This window comes from Molossus molossus, unplaced genomic scaffold (genome assembly GCF_014108415.1).
Source record: "Molossus molossus isolate mMolMol1 unplaced genomic scaffold, mMolMol1.p scaffold_m16_p_18, whole genome shotgun sequence".
Lineage (NCBI taxonomy): Eukaryota > Metazoa > Chordata > Mammalia > Chiroptera > Molossidae > Molossus > Molossus molossus.
The window spans coordinates 67342375-67368035 of NW_023425353.1; the positions used below are offsets into that span (position 1 = coordinate 67342375).

General features: G+C 51.0%; 1 protein-coding gene across 1 annotated transcript in view; it reads right to left on the reverse strand.

Annotated features, from left to right (window-relative positions):
• CNTN4 (contactin 4) overlaps positions 1-25661 on the reverse strand; it is a 342255-nt gene that overhangs the window by 229125 nt on the left and 87469 nt on the right. The window contains exons 2-3 of the mRNA XM_036267473.1: positions 21195-21321; positions 14106-14281 (exon numbers count right to left, since the gene is read on the reverse strand). Coding sequence (XP_036123366.1) covers positions 14106-14281; positions 21195-21321 — 303 coding nt within the window. The remainder of the gene's footprint in view (positions 1-14105; positions 14282-21194; positions 21322-25661) is intronic.

The following is a 25661-nucleotide window of genomic DNA, read 5'->3' on the forward strand; positions in this document are numbered from 1 at the left end:
GCACACACAGCAGCCACAGAGATGTGTCCACTGGACTTTGCCCAAATTAAAGCCTTTCGTGCTTCCAGAGGCACAGTCAAGACGGGGAAGAGAGCCTGTGGCGTGGGAGAAAGATCTGCAAGTCACGCACCTCGTAAGGGACTTGTACACAGAATATGTAAGTAAGATATGCAACTCATTAGTGGAAAGACAAATAACCCAATTTAAAAAAAAAAAAAAAACAGGCAAAAATGTGATCATCCATAGCTCCAAAGAAGATGTCACCAAAACCCAAGAAACACATGGAAAGTTGCTCCGCAGCATCTGTCAGCAGGGACATGCTAATCAAAACCACAGTTATACCGCTGCACTCCACGTGATGGCTAAACACAAAGACGGGCAATACACGGCGTCGGCGAGGGTGTGCAGACACGGTGGGTTAGAAAATGCTGCAGCCAATTTGGAAAACAGTGGCTCAGCATGCAACCCCCAGAGTTAACCCTTGACCCAGCCATCTTTCTCCTAGAAATACACCCTGAGGAAATAAAAACATACATCCATATTTTTTAAAAAGACCATCTGTAAGAGAATGTTTATCACAGCATGAATCAAAATAGCCAAAACAGTAGAAGTGACCCACTTGCCTGACAACGATGAATGAACAGACAGAATGCTGCTATCCCCACACGACGGCACATCATCTGGCCGTCAACAGGAACGCGGTGTTAACAGATGCTGCAGCGTGGATGAGTCTGGACAGCATTACGCTGAGGGAGGTAAGGAGGTCGCAGAAGCCCACGCAGATGTGATTCCACGTGTAGGGAATATCCAGAATGGGCACAGTCACAAGACAGAACGCTCAGCAGTGCCGCCCGGGTCTTGGGTGACAGGAGCGACCAGGCATGGCGCCGGGCTTGCTTCCGAAGGTGACGCGAGTGTTCTGAAAACTCAACGGTGATGGGTGCACAACTCTGTGAATATACTACAGACTAACTCTGCGGGACACCTTGCATCGCTGAGCGATTGGATGTGACATCCCTTAATGAAGCTGTTACCAAACGGCGACAGCATTTGAAAGTAAGAGGCGCCGCTACTCGAATGACTTTTTCAGGGAGAAGAGAAGCAATATATTTAATGCCCATCTTTACTGAAATTGGAGGGTACGTTCCAATTTGAAAAACATGTAGAAAGAGTACTTCTCAGTTCAAGCAGGTAGATCACTGAAGCGAACACCCAACCTCACAGGCTGGGCAAGGCCGAGGGGTTCTGATCCCCCCGCCCTTCCACGGTGGGGCTGGACCCTCGGGCAGCTTCACTCACCCCACACATATTTATTCAGCTCTTATCCAGAAACACCCGCCCTCGTGGTGACAACGTTCGAAAAAAGCAGGAGAAAGTAATCACTGAGCTGCAGAACAAACAAAAATCCATCCGCCGGTCCACTGACAGGGCCGCACGTTGTAAAGAGGAACCTGGGCTAGTTTCTGAGTCCAGGCTCACAGGCTGCTCACGCCCCACCGCCCTGCTGTGCGGAAGGTTCGAGAGTGTGCCGCTGCGGAGAGGCACACCCCTGGCACTGAATCCCTACTCGGATCACGGTGTGAGCCCTGCACACGCGCCGTGGACAAATGGGGGCCGTGTCATCCACTGAGGGCTACTGGCTAGTTCGGAGCTTAATCTCTGGTCAAGTAGCTAACAGAAGAATGTAGTTCTCGGAATAGAGGGGCACACACGCACATGCACACCACGCACACACATCCACACACACCCCTTTCCATGAGGCCCCAGAATTTGAGCCTTAACCGCTTCCCCCTAAAGCACGCTTTGCTCTCTAAAGGGGTGGCCCGGAGCAGCGGAGCGAAGACCGGCTGAGCTGGGCATGAACGCGTGTCAGCTCGGAGGTAAAAGGCCGGCTCAGAGCGGAGCCCTCCGGGCCCGGCGCTGGTGGGCTGGCCTCGGAGCCTGCCCCCTCGGTGAGCCATGTCACAGCGCGAGCCATAACAATGCTCAAGGGACTGCAGTGAAACGGCCCGGCCACAGGTAGGTCACACACTCTAAACGTGATAAGAGCTGGTTTCTAGGGCCTCGGAGAGCCAGGCAAAGGGGTCAAATTCAGGGAAAATGACTTAGAAAAAAGAAGTCCGGAGAGAGGGACTTGGGGCCAATAAACTGCTCTGATCCCCTCGAACCCGTGCCCCGTGCAGACGGGGCCAGTGCGGCCCGTGACCGGGAAGGCCTGTGGAGAGAGGCAGTCAGCGCTCGGGAGCAGGAAGGTTACTGTTTGAATTTCTGCAGCTGCCGTGTCCATTACTTCATCGCACCGCACTGTACACAGCCGCCCTGTTGTGCTCCCAGGAAACCGCACAATGACACGTACACTGTGCGCCGGGTCCCCGGCATTTCGTCAAGGCTTCCCTCCCGAGACCTCGCGCCCTGCGTGGCAAGCACAGCCAGCCTGGGTCTCGTTCCCAGGTGGTGTTATTTCTCCCTGATGGCAGTGGTCAGGAGAGAAAGGGAGAGACTGTGCCTCTGCCAGTCTGTCAGTCTCCCGGGGCAGCGTCATCGGGTCCAAGACAGCTGGTGGCTTGGAGGGACGTAAATCAGGCACCTCTAAGCCCCCGCAGCACGGGCCTCGGGCTCCAGCTGGGGACAGCCACGGCGTCCGATGGAGGACGGATGGCAAGGGATGGTCACATGCACAGTGGAACAGGACTCAGCCACAGGAGAGGAAGTACGTCCACCTCCGACAACATGGGACCTGCCGAGCATCCTACTAAGCAAAGTGAGGCAGACAGAAGAGATAAGAACCACGTGACTTCACTCCTATGGAGGCTCTCAAACTAAACTCACAGATGCGGGCAGCAGGGTGGTGGTCACCAGAGGGAAGGGCGGAGGGGCCACATACAGGGTGACGGACGGTGATCTGACCTGGGTGGTGGGCACACAGGCCACATACAGATCGTGGATCATAGAAATGGACACTTGAAACCTCTATGATCCTATTAACTAAGTCCACCCAATAAATTAAAAGAAAGAAAAGGTAAAAGAACAGAAACGATTGTTCACATTCTGAAGGCTGGGATCAGGACTCAAGGCTCTGGGGAGACCCTCCTGCCTCCTCCTGCTCCTGGTGCTGCGCGGTGACCCTCGGGGTCCCAGGTGGCCTCACAGGCCGCGTGGCCGTCTCTTCTCTGCGTCCCCCCTGCCTTTGCCACTGGATTCAGGGTCCAACTGGATGAAGTCATCTAGAGGCCCCTCACCTAGTCCCGTCTGAAAAGACCCTTTTCCTGGATAAGGTCACTTCACATCTAGGTGGAGAGAGCATCTTTTGGTAAGTTATCATTCGACCCACTGCAGTGGTCTGTTCGACTTCGAGTATTGAACACAACTGAGCATGTGTATAACACCTTAGCCTCTCAAATGACTGGACAGGGAGGGGACTGGGCGGGGAGGGGACAGGGTGGGGAGAGGGCGGGGCACAGAGGGGACCGGGCGGGGAGAGGACCTGGCGGGGAGGGGACAGGGAGGGGACCTGGCAGGGAGGGGACAGGGCTGGGAGGGGACGGGGCAGGGAGGGGACGGGGTGGGGAGAGGGAGGGGCGGGAGATGATTGACAAGACCTCCACATGACGACACTTCCCTGGCCCGGGGACGCCCCCTCCAACGGAAGGGCAACACCGCCCTCTCTGTTACCGACCTGCAGTCAAACTCAGAGCTCGAGGATGGAAAGACTTGATCTTCACCATCTACACATTAAACTTGAAAAAACAATCCAAATTATTTTAATCTCTACTCACCGGCTATTCAACACAATGAGACAAAAAGGGATAATATGTTAGTGCTTTTATGTATGTATGTATTTATTTATTTTTAAAATCCTCACTTGAGGATATTTTTCCATTTATCTTTAGACAGATTAGGAGGGAGGGAGAGAGAGAGAAACTTCGACGTGAGAGGGACACATTGATTGGTTGCCGCCCACACGACCCAACCAGGGCTGGGGACGAATCACAACTGAGGTACGTGCCCTTGACTGGGACTGAACCCGTGACTCTTTGATCTGTGGGCCGACCCTCTAACTGCTGAGCCAAACCAGTGAGGGCAGTGATTTTATTTATTTTTTATTAAAATACAAAATGCTCATTGTGTTTAACGTCAGTGATTTTATTTTTTTAAATCCTGTCTGGTCATCTACCTTGCCTGGACCACAATCTGGATTTGGCTGACAATGTTCAAGTGTTCTGTGTGGCTAGAATGCCCTGAACTTAAACAAAACAAAACAAAAACTCCTCTTCACTTATTTAAGCCATGAATGAGCCTTTGCCAGCCGTGCAGACAACGGGGTAACTGGAAGGAGAAGCCCCTCATACGTTAACGGCTCCAGTTAACTAGTGTCTGTACACGAGCAGGTTTGTGGGAGAGGCCGGGACAAGGCAGTAAGAACGACACGCACACCTGTGAATGTCAGTTATTCGTTCTAACATAATCCACGGTGCCCACATCGCCAGAACCAAAGGGCTTGGCCATGCACCAGCTAGTCTCCTACATTCTAAACTTTTCAGTGGATATCAAGTGTCAGCAATGCTGTCTCTCTAGTACAATAGTAAGTGGCAGAAATGATCTATCCAAAGCATTATTTCAGAAAGTCGGCAAGTTTCGGTTTGAATTCTCACTGTTCGAATGAGAAAAATGCAGTCTTTCATTGAAGATCAAAGCCCCCCACAGATAAATGTTTTCAGTCTCGCCATCCAAATGTTCCTTAGTTGATTAAGTTTTAATTAATCTAAATATTCACGAGTTGTTTATCCAGTCCTCTGTCAACACACGATTGCTCAGAAACAAAAAGTCTGCCTGCGGAACAGCTTCCTAATTAAATCCCAGTCCAGCCAGCCATGGGTTTGGCCATCGATCAACACCCCAGCTATTGTTTGGCTTGACTGCACATTTCATTCTTTGGCTATGAAAAATAAACTAATTATTGAATATTACAACCCGTGAGCACTCGAAGTTTCCTGTGACTAGAGCGATGATCAAGGCTCGACAGCCAGGTTGCCAGAAGCCCAACACGGCACAACGAGCTCAGCGAACACGTTTTTCTGTTGCTGTCTCAGCTCCCTCAGCCCACCCTGACCACCGAGATGGTCGGGGCTTCGACCAGAGGAAAGGGCTCCTCCAATGCGCCATCGCCCCGGCTGCCGTCCTGCAAGGAGACATTTTCACCATAAAACACGTCGGTGCCGCGTACCTGATGGAGCGTGCTGACCTGAGCCTCAGACTGGAGCGCCCATTGAGACACGTTATCCTCATAACCGCATTGCTGAAGGTCAACAGGAAGTCCAAATGGTACCTTTCGCACCCAGAGGTCCCCGTCACCAATCTCCATCCTTCTTCTTCTCTCATCCGTTCTGGCTTCGGCCCCCTTCCCTGCGCAGGGTCGGGAGGTCGGCACGCAGGGTACACACAGTGCTCCCGCCGGTCCCCCCTCCCGCCCCAGGCCAGCGACCAGCAGAGAGAGGCCCAGATTCCAGCCCTCAGCAAGGACGCACCTTGCCCGCGGCCGGGACAAGGCCAGTTTCCCCGCCCGGTCCCCCTCCCGCCCCAGGCCAGCGACTAGCAGAGAGAGGCCCAGATTCCAGCCTCAGCAAGGACGCACCTTGCCCGAGGCCGGGACAAGGCCAGTTTCCCCGCCCGGTCCCCCTCCCGCCCCAGGCCAGCGACTAGCAGAGAGAGGCCCAGATTCCAGCCACAGCAAGGACGCACCTTGCCCGCGGCCGGGACAAGGCCAGTTTCCCTAGCAGACGGCCAACTGGATTCCATTAAGTGATTTAATTTACCATGATAAATTCAGAGGCACTTATCTAAGAAGGATAGTCATCCACAAGCCAGATGATGAACGGCCTAAGTCTCTCGTTTTGAAGATCTCACTGTTGCAAAACAGCCCCAAAGAAGGCCCCGAAGAAGGCTTATGAGGCAGCCAGGGTGACAGGCAAAATCGGGGGTTATTTGGATGATTCTCCTGAAAACCCTTCACGATAATGTGCATTTCAAGTCCCTCTTTTTCCCATGTGGGGCAGGAATCACTGGGAGTAAGAAAACTTATAATAATATGTCACTCACTGCTTGGGGATATACCATTTACCAACCCACACTTATTTACCATAAAATGTCAATATTCAGAATGTTTCTCAGCCTATTTGCAATAAGTTGGGAATTTGCATATTAACTTTTGGAGCAGAAATATTGTTATTAATTATTCTCATTCTGGAACCTGAAACCAATTATATTAAAATTAGAGTCACAAATGTATGCCTGACGGCCGTGTACCCCACTTTGCTCTCAGATGTTAGCCGTAAATCAACATTATGACGGCATCAAGGCAGCCTATAACAAAAAAATTAAAAACAAAATAATTAGTGATGGATGTACTACATCGAAGTTTGTAAACACACTAAACATCCGCTTCTGTGTCTACAAAGAACAACATTTTATGAACCAGTCTAGGGTTTGAACATAAATTCCATCAGGAAAGTGTCGTTGGGTCACGGGGATCGTGCATGTCAAGAGGCCCAGGCGGGCACCTGCTCGGGACCTGGGTCCCTAACTGTCCACCCTTGACGACAGTCACCTCATTTCACTCGTCCTCAGATTCTCCTCCCGTGAAATGAAAACACTGCCTCGGGTTACGTTGAGACGACGTAGCACAGAGCTTAAAAGGCTCGCCCGATGTCTGGCACAGAACGATGAAACCGCAGGAGAAGCCATCACACAGCCGCCGCGTTCAGCCCTCGCTGTGAGCTAGGCAGTGACCGAGGAGTTTCATTGGTATCAGTGCATTTGATCCTCACATTCACCCCGTTTTATGGATAAAGAAACTGAGGCACCGAGACGTAGAAGTACCTCATCCAAGGCCACGAGGCCGGAGGAGGAGCTGAACTGCAACCCAGCTGGTCTACGCCCAGGCTCCTGCTCTCGACCACGATCCTGAGCTCTTAGTAGATGTCACTGTTCTTGCTTTGAAAAGACAGGAAAGGGAGGGGCAGGAAGGGGAAGAGAAGAGGGAAACCCTATCATAAAACGTTCTCATGCTAGGAGCTGCCCTGGGAGTCTGCCTGTGTTTGTAGTTTATCTTCCTAACACCCTCAGAAGAAGCCTGGTTATCCCGGGGTTGACGGGAGAGTGACTTCTAGAGAGGCGGTGGGACCCACAGCGCGGTGGAGGGCGGGACCACACCCCACACCCCGTAACCCAGGCAACTGTCTCAGCGTCTCAAGCTCAAGTTCCTTTTTTTAAAACAGTGATTTGGGTATTCTGTAAGTATGTAAGCATGCATTGCAATTTACTTTAGAAAGATCCGTGTCTACATGTCAGCAAACAGAGCTGCCCGGCTGAGACCCTGGGCACCATGAACACAGTGATTACCAAGCACCTTAGATTGGGCTACTTGGCAGGGGCGTGGGCAGCTGGGTGACGGGCCCGAGGCATTTCTCTGTGCAGAACAGCTCTCAGGCCCCGTTCTCGGGACACAGTGAACACATTCCCTCCCCCGGAACTGAGCGGCGCCCGCCTTCGCCACGTCCTCAGGTGGGGATGCTCACGCCCCCCTCCAAGCATCCCGGGGACCAGCAGGGAGTCCGTGACCTCACGCTCCAGACAAGGCCTGAGGACGCGGACATGCACGTTTTACTATTGGTTCACTTATTCCACAGCTAGTATTGCAAGTTTACGAAGTGCCAGGCCCTGGGCAATCCCTGGCTAGTTAAGGAATGAAGCTTCCTAGCCCTGGCTGGAGCGGGAGTAGGTGGGAGGGGTCCTGGTGGCTGTGCTCCTACAGACAGGCCAAGGGGCGGCCAGAGAGGTGGCGGCTGGCGGCTGGCGCCTGCAGGGGGACCGGAAAACGGACCGTGCCCCGCGTCACAGCACAACGGTGCTGGCTCCTGCCGTACCGGCGCCTCCTCGCCAGGGACCTAATTTCGCTCCATCTGCTCAACCTAGGAAGGCTTTCTGGCTCCAAGAGTTTGCATGAAAAACTGGGGGGAGGGCAGGTCCTTAAAGGCCTCGTGTCCACTCACAGAACTTTTTGCTTCTGTGAATTCGTTTCTTTCAAAGGCTAAGTACAAGAGATTGCCAAGTTCTGTCCACAAAAGCAGCATGAAAACAACCGGAAATCTATAAAGGAAGAATAGAGTGCCTCATTTACAAGCGTATGCTACCCATAAAACGACACAACGTCATTAGAAATGGTGACCCGCTTGATAGAGAAGGGCTGTGTTGCTCATGCAGTCGGCGGGTGAGCCAGGGTGAGCCGGCGGCCGGGCGCGGAGGGAGCTGGGTGTCCGTGCCCGCCACGTATCAGCTGTGCAAGGAACAATGTGGTGACTGCCACCTTCAACTGCATCTTAAAAAGATACAGGCCAAGAGACCCGTTGGGTTTGCTTCTTCCCTAAAGTCACATGATTAAAAATAAAGACGTGCCCTGGCCGGCGTGGCTTCGTGGTTAGAGCACCGGCCCACGGAACGAAGGGTCTCGGGTTTGATGCCTGGTCAAGGGCACGTTCCTGGGTTGCAGGTTTGATCCCAGGCCCCGGATGGGGACATGCAAGAGGCAACCAAACCAGTTGAGGTGTCTCTCTCACATCAATGTTTCTCTCTCTCTCTCTCCCTCCCTCCCTTCTGCTCTCTCTAAAAACCAATGGAAAAATATCCTCGGGTGAGGATTACCAACAACAACAACAAAGACATGTTCTCACTTGTCGATTACAGATCCATAAGCAAGGTCAAGGGCACATCCCCTCCTCAGGGATTATGGAAATGCTCTGGGGGGGGGGGCAATCACTCAGGGATACTAGAGAGACATCACGGTCTCCCTTCACCTTACGCGAAGTTAGGTGCTGCTCCAACCATTTAAAAATGAGTTTGAATAAGGCATATCTTTTGAGGTTGTTTGTAATGAAGGAGGATAGGGAAAAGAAATCTAAAAACTGTAGATCGAGGATCAAGAAGTTAAATTGCAGCCCGGCCCGTGTGGCTCAGTGGTTGAGCGTGACCCTGCACCAAGAGGTCGCCAGTTCAATTCCCGGTCAGGGCACATGCCCAGGTTGTGGGCCCATCCCCAGTGGGGGCGTGCAGGAGGCAGCCCATCAATGTTCTCTCTCATTGATGTTTCTAACTCTCACTCATTCTCCCTTCAAAAATAAATAAAGGAAAAAAAAGAAGTTACAATGCAGAAAATAACAGCTAGAATAGAAAGGGCGTGGGTTTGTAAATATCCATCACCCCCAAACCAACTTGCCACGCTTCTGGGTCATGTCACTGTGCGGGCAGTTAATAAAGGAATTCCTTCTTTCACGCATACAGGGACGCCGGCGACATGAGAGGTCCGGTCGTCTCGGCACCTAGAACACAGATTCTCACAAACCGTGAGACATAAACACACAGACTCGTCCCAGGTTGATTTAAATCCTGATGGATGCAATCGAGGTGGTGTCCCGCGGACACCGAGGCTGGAAGGAAGTGCCCGAGGACAGCCGACATGACAGGAGTTGCTGCTTTGCAGGAGGGGGTCGCCCTTGAACTGAACACCGAGATCGCAGAAGTGAGCCCTACGAGGAGGAACACGGAACGTATCGGGTAGAGACAACCACGTACCAAGGCCCTGGGGGCGAAAGGTAGTTTGTCATTTCTGAGGCATTACAATGAGACCAGGGCAATGAAGTGGAGATTTATGCCAAGTGCAGGAGAAGGCACGAAGCAGGGCACGGAATGAGCTCATTGACATGTTGGGAGCGGCACTGGCTTCTGCGTGACGGACAGCCGAGCAGACCCCGCGGAGCCACGGGGCGGCCGGCGGAAGCAGCCGTACGCCTGGACTCAGCGAGGCCCCGACACAGGCTCACGTGGATGGCAGCGTGGTTGGAGAAACTGGGGTGCGGTTGGAGCATGTTTGGGCAAACGTGGAGCTAACGACAGAGTGTGCGAGCAATACTGATAAGAGAGTTCAGCCTCATCTTAGGGTGGCTCCTGACTACCAGGCTGCCCATCCCGGTCAACATGTTCCGTCAGTGACCTGACTGGACACGTGGTTATCAAAGTTTCCGCGGACACTGGGAGAAGGTGACCAATATTTCAGATACAAAAAAGATTGACGACGGTTTCAAGTTGAACGGAACAGAGGGTCACTCTTCAGAAGGTGAATTTAATAGGGGTAAATATAATACTCTGAATTTAGGGCAATAACACGATCAAGTAGCTCAGGATTAATAGACACTGATCGAAAATAAATCCTCAGATTTTATATAACTGTATGTTCAAAATAAGGCCGCGATATGCATCTGGGGCTTTAGAAAATGTGACTACTGCCCTGGCCTGTGTGGCTAAATGGTTAGAGCACCGGCCTGCAGACCAAAGGATATCAGGTTCGATTCCCAAAGGCAGGCACCTGGGTTGCAGGTTCAATCCCTCACCTGGGTCGAGGTCGTGTAGGAGGCAACCAATCGATATGTCTCTCTCACATCTATGTTTCTCTCTCTCCCTCCCTCCCTTCCATTCTATCTAAAAAATCAATGGAAAAATACCCTCAGGTGAGGATTAACAAACAAACAAATGAAAGTGAGTATCAATGTCAGCTACATTCACTGAAAACAAAGTCCCCGTCGCGGGATGCTCCTGTCCCCCTGTCCTCCGCAGGCTCAAACCACATGCTCAGAATTGAGCACATTTCTATCGACATGGTCACAGTGAACATAACGGAGTGTTCTGTGGAGAGGAAGGTTGTGAATTAAGTACCTGGAAGAGAAACGAATCAAGGGATCAAGGGCCAGGATCGTATTTTCGCAGATTTAAAAGTCCAGCGAAGCCCTGGCCGGTTTGGCTCAGCGGTTAGAGCATCGGCCTGCGGTCCTGAGAGACCCGGGTTCAGTTCCCGCTAAGGGCACGTACCTCGGTTGCAGTTTGTCCCCGGCCCTGGTTGGTCGTGCGGGTGGCAGCCACTCGATGTGTCCCTTCACGTCGATGTTTCTCTCTCTCTCTCTTCCTCTCTCTCCCTCCCACTCTGCCTGAACAAAAAATGGAAAAATGTCCTTGGGTGAGGATAAAAAAATAAATAAATAAAAAATAAAAAAAAATAATAAAAATAAAAGCCCAGCGGAAATCACATGGTGAGCTCCGGCTGTACAAACGGTGACCATTTATACACTGAGGACCGTTTTAAGGAAGGAGAAGTTGGGTTAGTTTCGTGCCTGGGAGCCAGAGAAGTCTGCGTGGGTCGGGATGCTCTGTAGCAAGAGCTGAGCGCTCTCTGTTTTTACAAGCTGAATGCTTGGCAGCCCGGGATCCTGAGGGCAGGATGCCCGCACCACACCTGAGGCGGGAAAGCAAGGCGGGTCCCTGACACTGTGCCCAGGTAACTCACCCACCAGGTGAGCGGCGGACTTTCACTGTGGCTGAGCCATCGCCTTGAAAGGACCGACCTGCCGCTGAGAGGCTGTCCTGCAGATGTTGGGCAGTAGCGATGCGTGGACTTTCACACAGCGTGGTCTTCAGCCTTTGTTGTTTGTCTTTTAAATGCCATAAGTTAGAAAATCAAGAGGTTGGTAAAACTTTGTCAATCTCTCTCTCTCTTTTTTTTTTAAATCCTCACCCAAGGGTATTTTTCCATTTATTTTCAGATAGAAAGAGAAAGAGAGAGAAACATCGACGTGAGAGAGACACATCGATTGGTTGCCTCCTGCATGACTCCAACCAGGGCTGGGGACTGAACCACAATCGAGGTGCGTGCCTGTGACCGGAATCAAACCCGCAACTCTTTGGTCCCCGGGCTGACGTTCTAACCGCTGAGCCACACCGGCCAGGGCTGTCAATCTCTTTTTTGTTGTTTTGTTATTACTGTTGGAATTTTGACAAACTCCCTACACTGAAATCCAAGAGACTGTCTTCCGAAATGAACCCAGCAAAGTTCATCTGATATTCCTAAAAAGTGAATGTAGCTATGAGGCTTGTATAAAACCAAGAGAAACAAACACTTTGGTTCTGCAGATCCAATCCCTCCTGTTATTCAGCCACACGTATCTGGAAGACATTCACACGCAAAGTGACCCTGGAGCCCATACACCTGGTACTTAGAAAATTCATTTCTCGGCTAATAAAAGTGCCACCAAATGGCACTAATAGAGTAAGCACTGAATATTAGGTGTATTTGATGTTGAGTTCCAGAGAGGATTTTGTTAATGAGAATATTCTACAGTGTTACCGCTAAAAGACTTTGTAATTATAAAACCTTTGACACTAATGCACTGCTCTATGAGTTGGATTTTACTCAAGGAACTATGTGATCACATGCAAATACACAGACCCCTACAATGGCCCTGGTCACCAGTCCTCAAAGGACTACACTGACCCCTACAATGGCCCTGGTCAGCAGTCCTCAAAGGACTCCACTGACCCCTACAATGGCCCTGGTCAGCAGTCCTCAAAGGACTACACTGACCCCTACAATGGCCCTGGTCAGCAGTCCTCAAAGGACTACACTGACCCCTACAATGGCCCTGGTCAGCAGTCCTCAAAGGACTACACTGACCCCTACAATGGCCCTGGTCAGCAGTCCTCAAAGGACTCCACTGACCCCTACAATGGCCCTGGTCAGCAGTCCTCAAAGGACTCCACTGACCCCTACAATGGCCCTGGTCAGCAGTCCTCAAAGGACTCCACTGACCCCTACAATGGCCCTGGTCAGCAGTCCTCAAAGGACTCCACTGACCCCTACAATGGCCCTGGTCAGCAGTCCTCCAAGGACTACACTGACCCCTACAATGGCCCTGGTCAGCAGTCCTCCAAGGACTACACTGACCCCTACAATGGCCCTGGTCAGCAGTCCTCAAAGGACTACACTGACCCCTACAATGGCCCTGGTCAGCAGTCCTCAAAGGACTCCGTATTCGTGTGCTCCGGTTCTTGCCTGTGGATTCTATTTGCCTCTTGCTACTTCTACACTCCACTTTCTTTGACACTTGATAGTCTCATGAACTGTTGTTAGCTGCCAGTCTTAAGAAATGGCAAGTCGGTTTTTAAGTGTTCTAAACTAGAAATAGAAAGGGTGTAATCTAAAGGTAACTTTAATCGTCTTAACTTTCTGTTATTGTAGTTGTTTTTCTTTTTTTTTTTTATCCTCACCCGAGGACATTTTCCCATTTTTTTGTTCAGGTAGAGTGGGAGGGAGAGAGAGGAAGAGAGAGAGAGAGAGAAACATCAATGTGAAAGGGACACATCGAGTGGCTGCCACCCGCACGACCAACCAAGGCCGGGGACAAACTGCAACCGAGGTACGCGCCCTTAGTGAGAACCGAACCCGGGTCTCTCAGGACCGCAGGTCGACGCTCTAACACTGAGCCAAACCGGCCAGGGCTTGTAGTTGTTTTTCAAATTTCCCTAATCGGCCCAGCCATTGTGACTCAGTGGCTGAGCGTGGGCCACACACCAAAAGGTCTCTGGTTCATTTCCCAGTCAGGGCACGTGCCCAGGTTGTGGGCCAAATCCCCAGTGGGGGCACGCAGGAGGCGGTCAATTGATGTTCTCTCTCATCGATGTTTCTCTCTCTCTCCCTCCCTCTCCCTTCCTCTCTCTCTAAAATCAATAAAGGAAAAAAATTAAAAGTAAAGAAATAAAATTTCCCTAATTGATGCAGTAAGAAAAAGTTAGACAATGATAGAATTAGTAGACTACCCAGTTTTTCTCTACATGAGCTTTACGGTTAATCACGTTCCATCTGAGTATTAAGTTCATGGCGGCTCATTTGCTTATTTATACATATTTTTTATAGTGTGTGTGAGTAATTTTTGTGTATGTAAATGTATGTGTGTAAATTTGAGTGTGTGTACAGAGCCCCCTATAACCAAACTGCCATATAATCAAATGATCTCAATCGTCATACAAACAGAAGACATCTATTTTCCCATGCGGATCTGCAATCTTTCCTACAAACAGGGTACTTCCAACATATGAGTAAGGAGTCAAGACGATCGGATAACACATTAACATCTGTTTGGTTTCTGAAAAGAGACAGTTTTGCAGGCTCGTTACTACAGCGGCGCCGAGGCTGCGAGTCAGGTCTGCGGAGTGATCCAGTTACTACTCACACGCGAACTGAAGCTTTGCCTGTCTGCTGACCACTGTTCCCAGGGCGTTGGTTGCTACGCACTGGTAGGTCCCGGCGTCGCGGGTTTTGTTGGGGTTATTGATCAGCAAGCTGCCTTCGACCACACTGTAGCGGAAATCGATAGCGACGTCAATGTCTGTTCCATTTAGCTTCCACCTGTGGTGTGAAAACGCCAGGAGACAAAGCCGTGTCACATTCATCAATACTTCCGAATGGTCCCAAACACATAACCACTAGAAGGGGGCTGCACAGTCATCATGGCTTTTTAACCACGGTAAAAAGAATTAGGACGGCTCCCCCTTCCCCCGCAGCGGTGACAACTTAAATGCGTGTCTTTTAAAGAAACACTGGTAATAAAATGGTAAAGCCTGCTTTTTAGCAACTCGTGACGCCATAGACACGTCGCTGTGGGGTATCTGTTTGTTTGGTTTTAATGTTCCCATAGCACCTTGTACAGCTTTCTCCAAACAGGGCTCCCGGGCCAAGTCCTTGCTGGTTTGCGGTTATTCTTCATGTGAACGTTCCCGCAGAAGTCAGCGGCACCATCCCCGGTAGAGAGCCGAGTCTCTGAGGGACCAGTGGCGCCGCTTCCACGGGTCCTTAACGCGGCTGGGATGGCCGCGTGTGGAGCCGGGGCCGCAGGGCTGTCTCAGGGACCACGCTGGCCGCAGCCCGGAGGGCAGAGAAGATGCCCTTGGCCACTGGCATGCACACACCTGCCGGCCCCAGAAGCTCAGATCCGGCCATTCATGTCAGGGGCAAAGACAGTTTCGTTCTCTGTGTACTTGGGTCATCTGACTACTCATGAAATGACTTTGAGTGGGACTCACACATTTAAACAGAAAATCTCTAGTAACAAGACCATATCTGTATCTCTATCTATCTATCTATATCTATATCATGTATATCTATATCTATAGCTCTCTCTCTATATATTATCTATATCTACACCATTTATCTCTATATCTATATCATCTATATCTATATCATCTATCTCTATACCTATATCTATATCATCTATATCTATATCTATAGCTCTCTCTCTATATATTATCGATATCTACACCATTTATCTCTATATCTATATCATCTATATCTATAGCATCTATCTCTATACCTATATCTATATCATCTATATCTATATCATCTATCTCTATACCTATATCTATATCATCTATATCTATATCTATATCATCTATATTTATATATATATCATCTATATCTATATCTATATCTATATCTATATCTATATCATCTATATCTATATCATCTATATCTATATCCCTATCTATTTCTATATCTATATCATCTATCTCTATCTCTATCTCTATATGAGTTATATCTGGCCAATAACATTCCAAAGAGCGCTTGCCTTAACCAGTAAGTCATTTGAATACGTGGGAAATTTGAGCTGATCCAATTCAGTAACTGCTGATTCCTGTCCTCCCTCCACCTCACCCAGAGCATCAGGTGAGGACAACAGCCCGCTGGAGCTCTGGCACCACAGTGTCACGGCCGCACTCACCGGGGGACCAGCTGGGGCCCAGAAGCACAGGGAGACCGAGAGGGGAGAACGGGAGCCGCTCCTATCGCGGGGTCCCGGGCCGGAGCCCGTGCAGAAGCCCGTGTGAGTGAGAACGAGCAGGCCCACCCCGCGTCAAGGTTTTGGACATTTGCTATCAACAAAAGCAGGTGTTTAAAGAATGATCCCTCTCTGTTGAGATGGCTCACACTTCAAGGTCACCTTACAGGACACCTCTTCTAACAAGAGCCTTCCTGGCTATTCCTGGTCAAATGAATCCAACTTGCCCCAACCGCTTGCGGCAGGGACTCTGCCTTCCCCTCAGGTCTCTGCCTCCGTCGCCTCTGCCTGTCCCTTTAGCAACCTGGAATGTGACGCTCGCTCTCTTTGGGCTCCATCCACACTCGGCCGACGTCGGTGCTTTGGCCACAGGGCCCTCCGGAGCAGGCTGTGCCCGCATCTCTGTCTTGGAAACGGGAGGCGTCAGAGAGGTGAGGAGTGGGAAGGTGGGCAGAGCGACACGGCAGGACGTGGCTGGGTGCGTGCGCTCGCAAGGAGACGCGTGCGCCCCACCGCCCGGGTCCCCAGGCCCGACAGTAATTCTCTGTGCCCTGACACTCACGGGGAAGTAATAAGCAATAAAAAGAGAACAGCCGGGTGATATTTCCGCAGGTCTCTCTGCACATGAATCCCTGGAGCTGGCTGCCTGCCTTGGACATTTTTTTTTTTGAGTCAACCGATCACGTCTCAGCCCTAACTCTCACTTCAAATGACAGTCGAGCCATTTAATATGACAAATCGAAGAACTCAAAGAGGAAATTGCAAACTAATGTGAGCTGCAAGCAGAGTGTGGGATCCAGGAACGAGTCCATGTGCGTCTCTTCAGAAGAGCGGCTCTGGGGACAGTGAGGCCGAGGGCCTCCCAGGGCCGCCCGCACACCGCCCTCCCTCTGCGGCCCCTCACCTCCAGAGAGCAAAGGGCCAGGCCTATAGAGACAGCAGGTGTGTGAGGGGCACGGCAGGGACCTGGTGTGGACGCCCGGCTCCTTCGTCTCAGTCCAATCTTGAAAATTTCAGTTTGTTTTCGGAGTCACTTAAGTACTCGCAATGGACAGACCATGCGCGTTTGCAAGCAGGGAGATTTTCCCCAGGGCCAGGACATAGTGGTGAGTCTCGAACGCTGATTTCTGAGCCACTTGGAGGCTGTGGCCCAGCCAGCGGCTCTGGGAGTCTTGGAAGAGCCATCTGTGGCATTTATTGAAGCAAAACCCTGTCTCTTTGTTCGCGGTTTCAGCTCGGCAGGGAAGGGGCAGGACCTCTCTGACTTGGAATCTGCTCTCTGTGAACACAATCACTCCGAGTTGTGCGCGTGGCTCCTGCCTGGAAGGGAAGCTTAGGGCCTGCCCAAAGCATGTCGGCTGTCCTTCAGAGACTCAGACAAGGGCAGTCGGCACTCGTCAAAACTTCTTCAAGTTTTCTGGGTCTGGGTCAATCTTCTCAAAATCGATGGTCAGGGAAAATGCAAAGGGCAAGGTCAGCCCCGGAGCGAACACAAAGAGGCGAGGTCTGTGGGGGGTCTGAGGCGCCCAGTGCAGAGCGCGCCCTGAATTTCTCCTACTTCACCCCAAAGTCAGCCCGAGCACTGAACAGGTTCAGCCAGAAAGGTGTTTGAAAACACCAGATTCCCAAGCTTCCCTGGCCTGCCTTCAGCCCCAGGGAGGGGGTTTCAGCTCAGGGACAGAGAAGCTGCCCAAGGCCCAGAGAATAACAAGGATCAAAGCAGCATTCAAAGTTGTCTTCTCTGCTTCCTCTGGGGATCTTCAAAAACACAATAGGCTGTTGGATCCCCTGGCTGGTTTTAAATAACCAAGCAAGGCCTCCTGGCTTGAGACACAATGTTACAAAAGTTATGTTAATGAAGGGCCAGGGTTTGGAGAGAAACAAAGTAGCAGCTAGCCCAGATCTGCGCAGATTTGCTGCAGTTGACTGTCAAGGGGGAACTCCCCCTGGCTCTGCTGGAAACCAGAGGAGGAAGCTGGCCTCCTGCATCTACTTTCCACAACAGGAAGCATTTTCAAGTGTTCGGATTTAGCCTGGAAGCCACCCTGCTGCAGGGACACGCACTGCACGTTGTTTGCCCAGGACAGTGCTGAGGTCTCACCTGCTGCCCTGGCGTCCTTAGTGACAGTGGCCGTCCCCGGCAGACTGTCCCGGTTCAGATGATAATTTACACGTTCACCCCGAAGGGTGCCTTCCATTAGGGGGCTATGGTTTGTTTGGGTTTTCCTTCCTGGAATGCGGTTCCTTTTCTTACCCAAATGGTAAAGATCCTTCGTCCTCCTGGTTCATCTCTGAGAGACCTCGCTGATGCCTCTGTCGCCATCCCGGAGTGGCCTTCTTTCCTCCAGGGTGGCCTAGAACTTGGCACCCTGTACACGCAGGGCTTAGCTCTCAGTCACTGACGCCTCCGGGCAGTGCCCCCAGAGAATGCTACTCCAGTAGTCAAGCCCAGCGTGGTCCTGGTACACCCAGCTCGTAGCGTGGTGGCCCAGACACCCTCCCCGCGCGACACTCTTCATTGTTCTGGTGTGTACCCCAGTTCGGGGCCGAGCTGCCCAGGTACCTCCCGAGCCACCGCCAGGTGACTCACACCTGGAAAACACAGGGCAGCTGGGTCGTTGGACGAATGATGGTACGTGTGAAGAATGAATGAATGGGCGAAGAAGTTACACTGCAATATTTCCACGATGTTCATGGCCTTTAACTTCCGTGGGTGCTGTTTGCCCTCTGCACCCTGAAGTCTGCCTGTCCCAGGTGAGACCCCACTTCTGTGGGCGACTCCAACCCCTTCCTCCCCTCCCCTTTGGCGTAAGCGACATGTCTTCTGGTTCTTACCTACTGCTCTGCATGGACGTTTACCTCGATGTTTTTATCACTACATTTAAATAGAAGCAAGATGACATTCACAAGATGTTTGTAAGTTAGGAAGAATCACAACACAATCAAGGCCTGTGTCTGAGGAAAGGGATGTTATAACTTTCAAAGTCTCCTATTTCCACGTTGCTTCGAAGCCCCCGGCTCGGTGGTGCATTCTAGTTGATTTCGGTCTTTGGTTCCCTTGATTCCCACGACGACTCTGTCAGGTGCATCAGCCCTTAAACAGCTGCTCCGTTGATCGGCTTCCAGACTCTGTGAACAGGGCACTTCAGCCTGTCCTGTGACTTGCTGTGTTTACTCCCAACCGTGTCCCGTGACCCCTGCAGCAGCTGTGACTCAGTCATCTCGGCCACTGCGTCGGGCCGCCCGGCAGGAACATACCCAGTCATATTTATTCATGCTGTTTATATTACAATAAATGTAGTCTTCGAAATCTCTGTCAGCCTGGTAGGTTTGGGAGAGGGTGTCATTTTAGTTTTACTTTGCATATTCCTGCTCACGAATGGCCCCGGAAATCTTTTTATACATTTAGTGGGTATTTGACATCCCTCTCCCTAGAAGCACCTAACCGAGCCTGTCGGGAATGTTCTATTGGGTTCCTTACTTTTTTACTTTAGGTTGGTGGGAATTCTTTAAACTCTCTGGATGTTAACCCTTTGCCCATGGTAATATGCACCCTTTCTGCTCCCAGCTGGAAACTTGTAACTTTACTCTTCCCAGTAAATTCTGTCGAACAAAACGTCTTCACATTAATGAAGTTAAATACTTTCTGTCATATTTGAGAAATCTTTTCTTCCCTCCAAAGTCACAGATGTGCATGTCTATTTCCTTTTAAACGTGCGGTACGTTTTCCATGTCGGTCTTATCCCCTAGAACTCATCTTTGTACATACTGTGAGGTAGGGGTCCAACTTGATTTCATTTTTTTAACCGTACAGATAATCCACTGCGCGGTATACCTCTTTCCAACTTATTCCTATTATTGCCATGACTTTTTTTTCTTTGTCTTTGCAAGACAGTCTTATTTTTATCGCTTTCATTGTTAAGTGCAATTAATTTTTCTGCGGAAACACACACCTTGACCACTCGTTTTTCCTATCACTTTTTCCTGTATCGGGGATCATTTTTATTCTGCTTTAAGTATATTTTTCAGAATTTTCTTTAGGAGGGGGGGCCGTTGGCATCCAACGTCAGTGTTTGGTTTAAAACGTATTTATTTTGTTCTCCTTAAAAAGAGTGTTTCCGCTATAAAGACATGGGACAGTTGATTTCTCTCGGCATCGAAGAGGTTTTCTCTCACTCCTGTTGCTACTGAGATGCTGCAGGTTTCACTGTCGCCTCTGTCTCTTCGAACGTGACCTGTGTTATGTGCAACTCTGGCTGCTTTTATGATCATGTCGCCGGCCGGGTGGTCCGCTGCTCCCTGTGGGAACCCTACGTGAGGCTTCAGTTCTATTTCTACTCCTTGAAGTTCACTGGGCTCCCTAGATCTACAGCCTGGAATCTGCAGTTAGCTCAGGACTTCGAAGCCTTCCGTGTTGACACTGCCTCCTCCCATTCTCCCTTGCTCTGCTTGTGGGTCTCTGATCAGACGCGTGTGTCAACACTTTCTCTTCATCTCTCTGCTCGACTTTTGCTTCTCTGCATCCCTTTCCGCTGCCTCGAGATGATGTCTTCAAACATATCTTCAAGTTCACGATTTCTCCGTTCAGCTGCGCCTCCTCTGCTATTAAAACCAGTTAGCACCGCCCGGTCGGTGTGACTCAGGGGATGGAGCGATGTCCCATGGACTGAGAGGTCCTGGTTCGATTTCTGCTCAGGACACATGCCCAGGTTGCAGGCCCCCAGTGGGGGTGGGCAGGAGGCAGCTGATCGATGTTTCTCTCTCTCTCTCTCTAAAAAAACCAGGAACACATATTTTAAAAAAGATTCTTAAAAATGAAAACAAACAAACAAAAAAAGCCCACTTAGCACCAAAGCAGTTATAACACATAGGCAGTTACGTGTGCTTGACTGTCCCTTGTAGGAGGGAAGCAAGCTTAGTGCTTGTTACATGTCTTGGAAGGATAGAGCCCTTGGGACCCCGGCTGTTTTGGGAAGCACGCTCCTGTTAGCCTCTCGTCTTGGCTGAGTTGAGACTCTGTCCTGTGACCCCAAGTCCCTTGTGAAGCTGCACAACTCAAGGTCCGGTTCACACATTTCATGAAGGTGCAAACCACTTCTCAGGGGACAGCTTTCTCCTCCGGGTTCCAAACCCACTTACGTCATGACTTCTGAATATTTCTTACTTTTCTGCCATTTTATCGATGCATTTTAATACGTTGTTTTGGGAAAAACCCATCATTAGGAAACAGTAAGGCTGTCAGCGAGAGGGTCACCAGGACAGGGAAGTCCGGCAGCACCCGACACAGAAGGTGGGTGCTGACCTTTGCATGACACAGACCTGTCTTTGGGGTCTCAGCACAGCGGTGAGGTTGCATGACACAGACCTGTCTTTGGGGTCTCAGCACAGCGGTGAGGTCTGTCTGAAAGCTCAGCACCCCAGGGGTGTTTGCTGATGTTAGTAACAGAAACCACCCACATGGAGGCACATGCTCAGCAATCAACACACCTGATGTGTGGTTTGGGATTTCCTCGAACTTGGCAAGTGAGCTTCACCTTCTTCTCCTCCGAATCCAAAGGGAACATGACGTGACTCGGCTCTTGAACAAAAATCGGGCCATGCAGCGTGTAGTCATCTGAAATGAGAAGAGAAAAGTCCCCGAGATGAAGAACGCCATCCACAGAGGGACGAACACCACCACAACCAAACGGAACCAAAGAGAGACACTGACAGAGACACGGTCGCCCGGGACACTCAGTCGCAGTCTGGGTGATTTCCCACTGAGGACCAGGGCAGTGTGGATGATCGCAAAGACACCACGAGGTACAGACGCCCCTGTTCACTGGGAGCACTGTTTCCTGTAACGGCTTCCAGACAAGAAGCAGCCACGAGGAGGCCACGCGTGTACCAGCACAGGGAACGCCCTGTTCTGATCACGTACGGATGAACCTCTCTTAAAATCGGCTGTGTAGGCTGGTAAAGAGAAAGCTGGGGTCATGATTCCCACGCTACCTGTGGGGATGGACCAGAGTGCTTGTTTCCCTCCAGCCTGCTCGGGGCCCACACAGGGATGCCCTGGACCGCACCGCTGTGACCCCGCTCACAGATTCCGTCACACACACCTGTCTATCGCTGGGTCAACAGACTTTAAAAAATTTTTTTTTCCTTTATTGATTTCAGACAGAGAGGAAGTGAGAGGGAGAGAGAGATAGAAACATCGATGAGAGAGAACACTGAGTGGCCGCCTCCTGCATGCCCCCCACTGGGGATGGGGTCCACAACCTGAGCACGTGTCCTGACTGGGAATTGAGCCGGCGACCTCTTAGTGTGTGGGTCAGCGCTCAACCACTGAGCCACACTGGCTGGACCAACAACATTTGACAGTAAGGTGATGTGTGGGTTTCTAAATGCCTTCCCTCAACAAGAGAGCCTAGCTGCGTGGACCTGGTCACGGGACAGACCCAGAGACTCGGACCATCTGCCAGCCACGCTCAGAGGCAGCGTGGGTGTCTGTACTTCTGGGGGAACCCACGATAAACACGGGGCCGAATGCGGCACGCCGCCTTCACCCACGAAAGTGATTTCATTCTTCAAAATCCCTTTACGTGAACACTCATTCATTCCAACGCCGTCTTCCTCAGTTCTCAGGTCTTATTGCTGCAGACAATAACTCTGTTTCTGTAATTTTTTTACCCCTTATTTCCACCTCTTATCTTGTTGAATTGGTAAAAACGGCTGGAACAGTGGGGGAAAAGCTAGTTCAAGTTCTTTACTTTTTCTAGAAGGCTCTTCCAGACCTTCGCTGTCTTCCTTCCATCACATGCCCCTTGGGCACTTACCCTTCCTGCCGAGTACACGTCTCCTTCTTTGGACCCTGAGCTCCTTGGGAGCGCGGCTGTCTCTGCCCTCTTTCCTGTGCCCTGTGCTGCCAGGTACAGCGGCTTCTACACGGGAGGTGGTCCACGGGGCGGACCTACTTGAGAGGGGTGGTTTCTGTTTTTAACGGGTCCCAGCAGCTGACTTGGGCACTGGCTGATGAATTTTGAGGTAGAAGGGCCAGTGGCTATGATGTAAAGTAATATCACCCTGGAGCTGACAACCCATTTCCCCCGAAGTGTGATTATTTCGAAGGCTGAGGATTATAACTGTGATCGGGGTCAGCAGCTCTGTTGGTGACAGGAGATGGGACGAGACGGCCGCATGCAGGTGAACCCCGGCTCAGGAAGCAGGCAAAAGACACAGCAAGTGGGTTTCTCTCAAGGCTTGTAACCCAGGCTTTGCAAACACCCACCTTTTGAGATCGGGACAGAAGACAAAGCAAGGAGACGGACGACCAGACAGAGTCTATTTCATCATGAAGGAGCGGGGACACCGGTGGCCTTGTTGTGACAATCAGGATGTGGGTGCAGAAAAACCAGGAGCTGAGACTCCATGCCTGGGCCAACTACTAACTCCATGACCCCCCAACCATCCCCTCATCTCCCTGCACCCCGATAGTCTCCTCTCTAAAATGACAAGGTTCACTGTGGCGCCCACAGTCAGATGGGGAAGGAACTGTGCCTGTTTCCCACAGATGCACGTACACATGAAACTGGCATCTAAGCCCTGGCCGGTGTGGCTCAGCGGTTAGAGCGTCGGCCCGCAGACCAGAGTCTCGGGCTCCATTCCAGTCAAGGGCACATGTCTTGGTTGCAGTTCAGTCCCCGGCCCTGGTCGGGTCGTGCGGGAGGCAACCAGTGATGTGTTCCTCTCACATCGATGTTTCTCTCTCTCTCTCTCCCTCCCTCCCACTCTATCTGAAGATACATGAAAAATAATCTCAGGTGAGGATTTAACAAAAAATAAATAAATTTGCATTCAAAGAAGTCACGAGCTGTTACCATGCCCATCCTCCCACCTTGTGCCACGTACGCGTCTCACAGAGCTGCCACGGAACATAAAAGTAAGACCGTGGAAGGAAAGGACTCGAGCACTTTCTTTCTTTTGTAACACTTATGGTTTAAAACTAGACATTTCAAAATCCCGGTAGTTGCATTTCAGGTTTTCAACAACTACAGGATATTTTCAGAACAAACTTAGATCTTGGGTCAAAGGTTGGCTTGACTCAACCGTGAAGAATTAGGCGTGTTCCTGGCATAGTTAGTTGTGGGACAGGGTTACTCATCAAGGTCACTAAAACAGCTGTACGCTGGGGGGGTTTTTCTCGAAGAGAGGACTGTTTCTATTGTTGCTCCAATTCCAAAATTATGTGTGTATATATACTATCAATCATCTCAATTCACTGGTGTTCCCTGATTTGAATTTCAGACGGAAATAAAGTCTATTACAAGTAATTCCAAGCACGAATACAGCACAATAGTGATTATTCAGAAGACAGCTGAGAGGTGGCGGCCACACATCTGTCTGTCTCTCCACGTATCCGTGCCGTATTTCAATAACAAAAAGGATACTTTTTCTGTGTATTTTGTAACAAGAATTGATAATAATGATGTTTTGCATTTGCTATAAATAACACAATCCATCTAAAGTTTTTATTTGCTCTTGATTAACCAAGCTCACTGCCTGGAAGTAAACATTCGCACAGAGAGGACCGAGTTTCGGGGATCGTCTACGGAGACCACGGCCTGCCCAGCGTGAGCCCGTGGTTTCCCAAAGACAGGAGGGGACAGATTAGCAAGCTGAGCTTCCTGGAGAGAACAGATACCCTACCTCGGGCATCTTTAGACCAGGGTTGCCACTATTTTGAGAATAACAAGTGAAAGTTTCTGATTTCCCCCCAACCTCGAGGAGCCCGGGAGAAAGGGGCGTGTTCCTGGGGAGACGGGGGAGGCACACTGAACGCCCCTGTCTCGAAGGTCCACACGAGAGTCTCGCCGACAAGTCCCCTTCCCTTGGTCTCGGGACGCTGTTCCATGTGGCCAAGGACTGGCCATGATTTCAGCCTAGACAGGCAAAGGACTGTGTCGGAAAGTGTTAGGGGACCAGGATTTAACAAGCCAATGTGTCTCTAAGGTAGACCAACCGCATGGTAATCATATCGTGCTTGTTTTTTGTTTTAATTTTTTTTTCTTTATCTATTTTAGAGAGAAAGGAAGGGGAAGGGGAGAGATAGAAACATCGATGAGAGAGACATCGACTGGCCGCCTCCTGCACGCCCCCCACGGGGGATCAGGCCCACAACATGGGCATGTGCCCTGACCGGGAATCGAACCAGCGACCTCTTGGTGCAGGGTCGACGCTCAACCCCTGAGCCACACTGGCCGAGCTCATGCTTGTTTTTGAAACCAAACCACAGTCCGGACTGACAACACCAAGACTCTGGGGTCTCTGAAGCCGCCTTCCCACCGCGCTGTCTGGGTGATGCTTTGGCCCCTGAAAATGGACACCTACCGGGGCCTCCTCAGGGCGACCCTGGGTTCTCCCTGGTTGCGCAGGTGGGTGGCGCTGAGGCAGAAGGACCACTAGAGGGCGCTGCGGAGTGAGCCGTCTCCCTCCCCATCCCTGCTTCGACCCTTCTTCCTTCAAACCCGCAAATGAGCATGTTAAACCCGTCACAGGACGGCGGCGGCTGGCACACCACTGGTGGCAGGGAGGGAAGGGAGACCCCACCAGGGGACTCCGCCTCCTTTGTTCCCTGGCGACAGAAATTGCTGCTGCCATGCAGACGGGGATACCCCAGGGAGAGCATGGGGCGTCACGCCAGGGCTCAGCACCGCGGGGTGGACGTGAGGGATGGACGGCGTCTGCGTTGCTTCTCTGGAGGGCTGGGGGCGTGCAGAGGGACCGCCGGGGGACCGTCCCCACATCCCACTCTGACCCTCCCCTCCCGCCCTGACAATTCCAGGGACGGTGGATTCATTACTCCTTTAAAAATAAGTCATTGGGTGATTTTGACATCAAGCCCCGGTTAGGAAAAGAAAAATGAATTTTCAACAAATGCGAACACTCCGTAACTCAGTGGAGGCCGACCCGGCC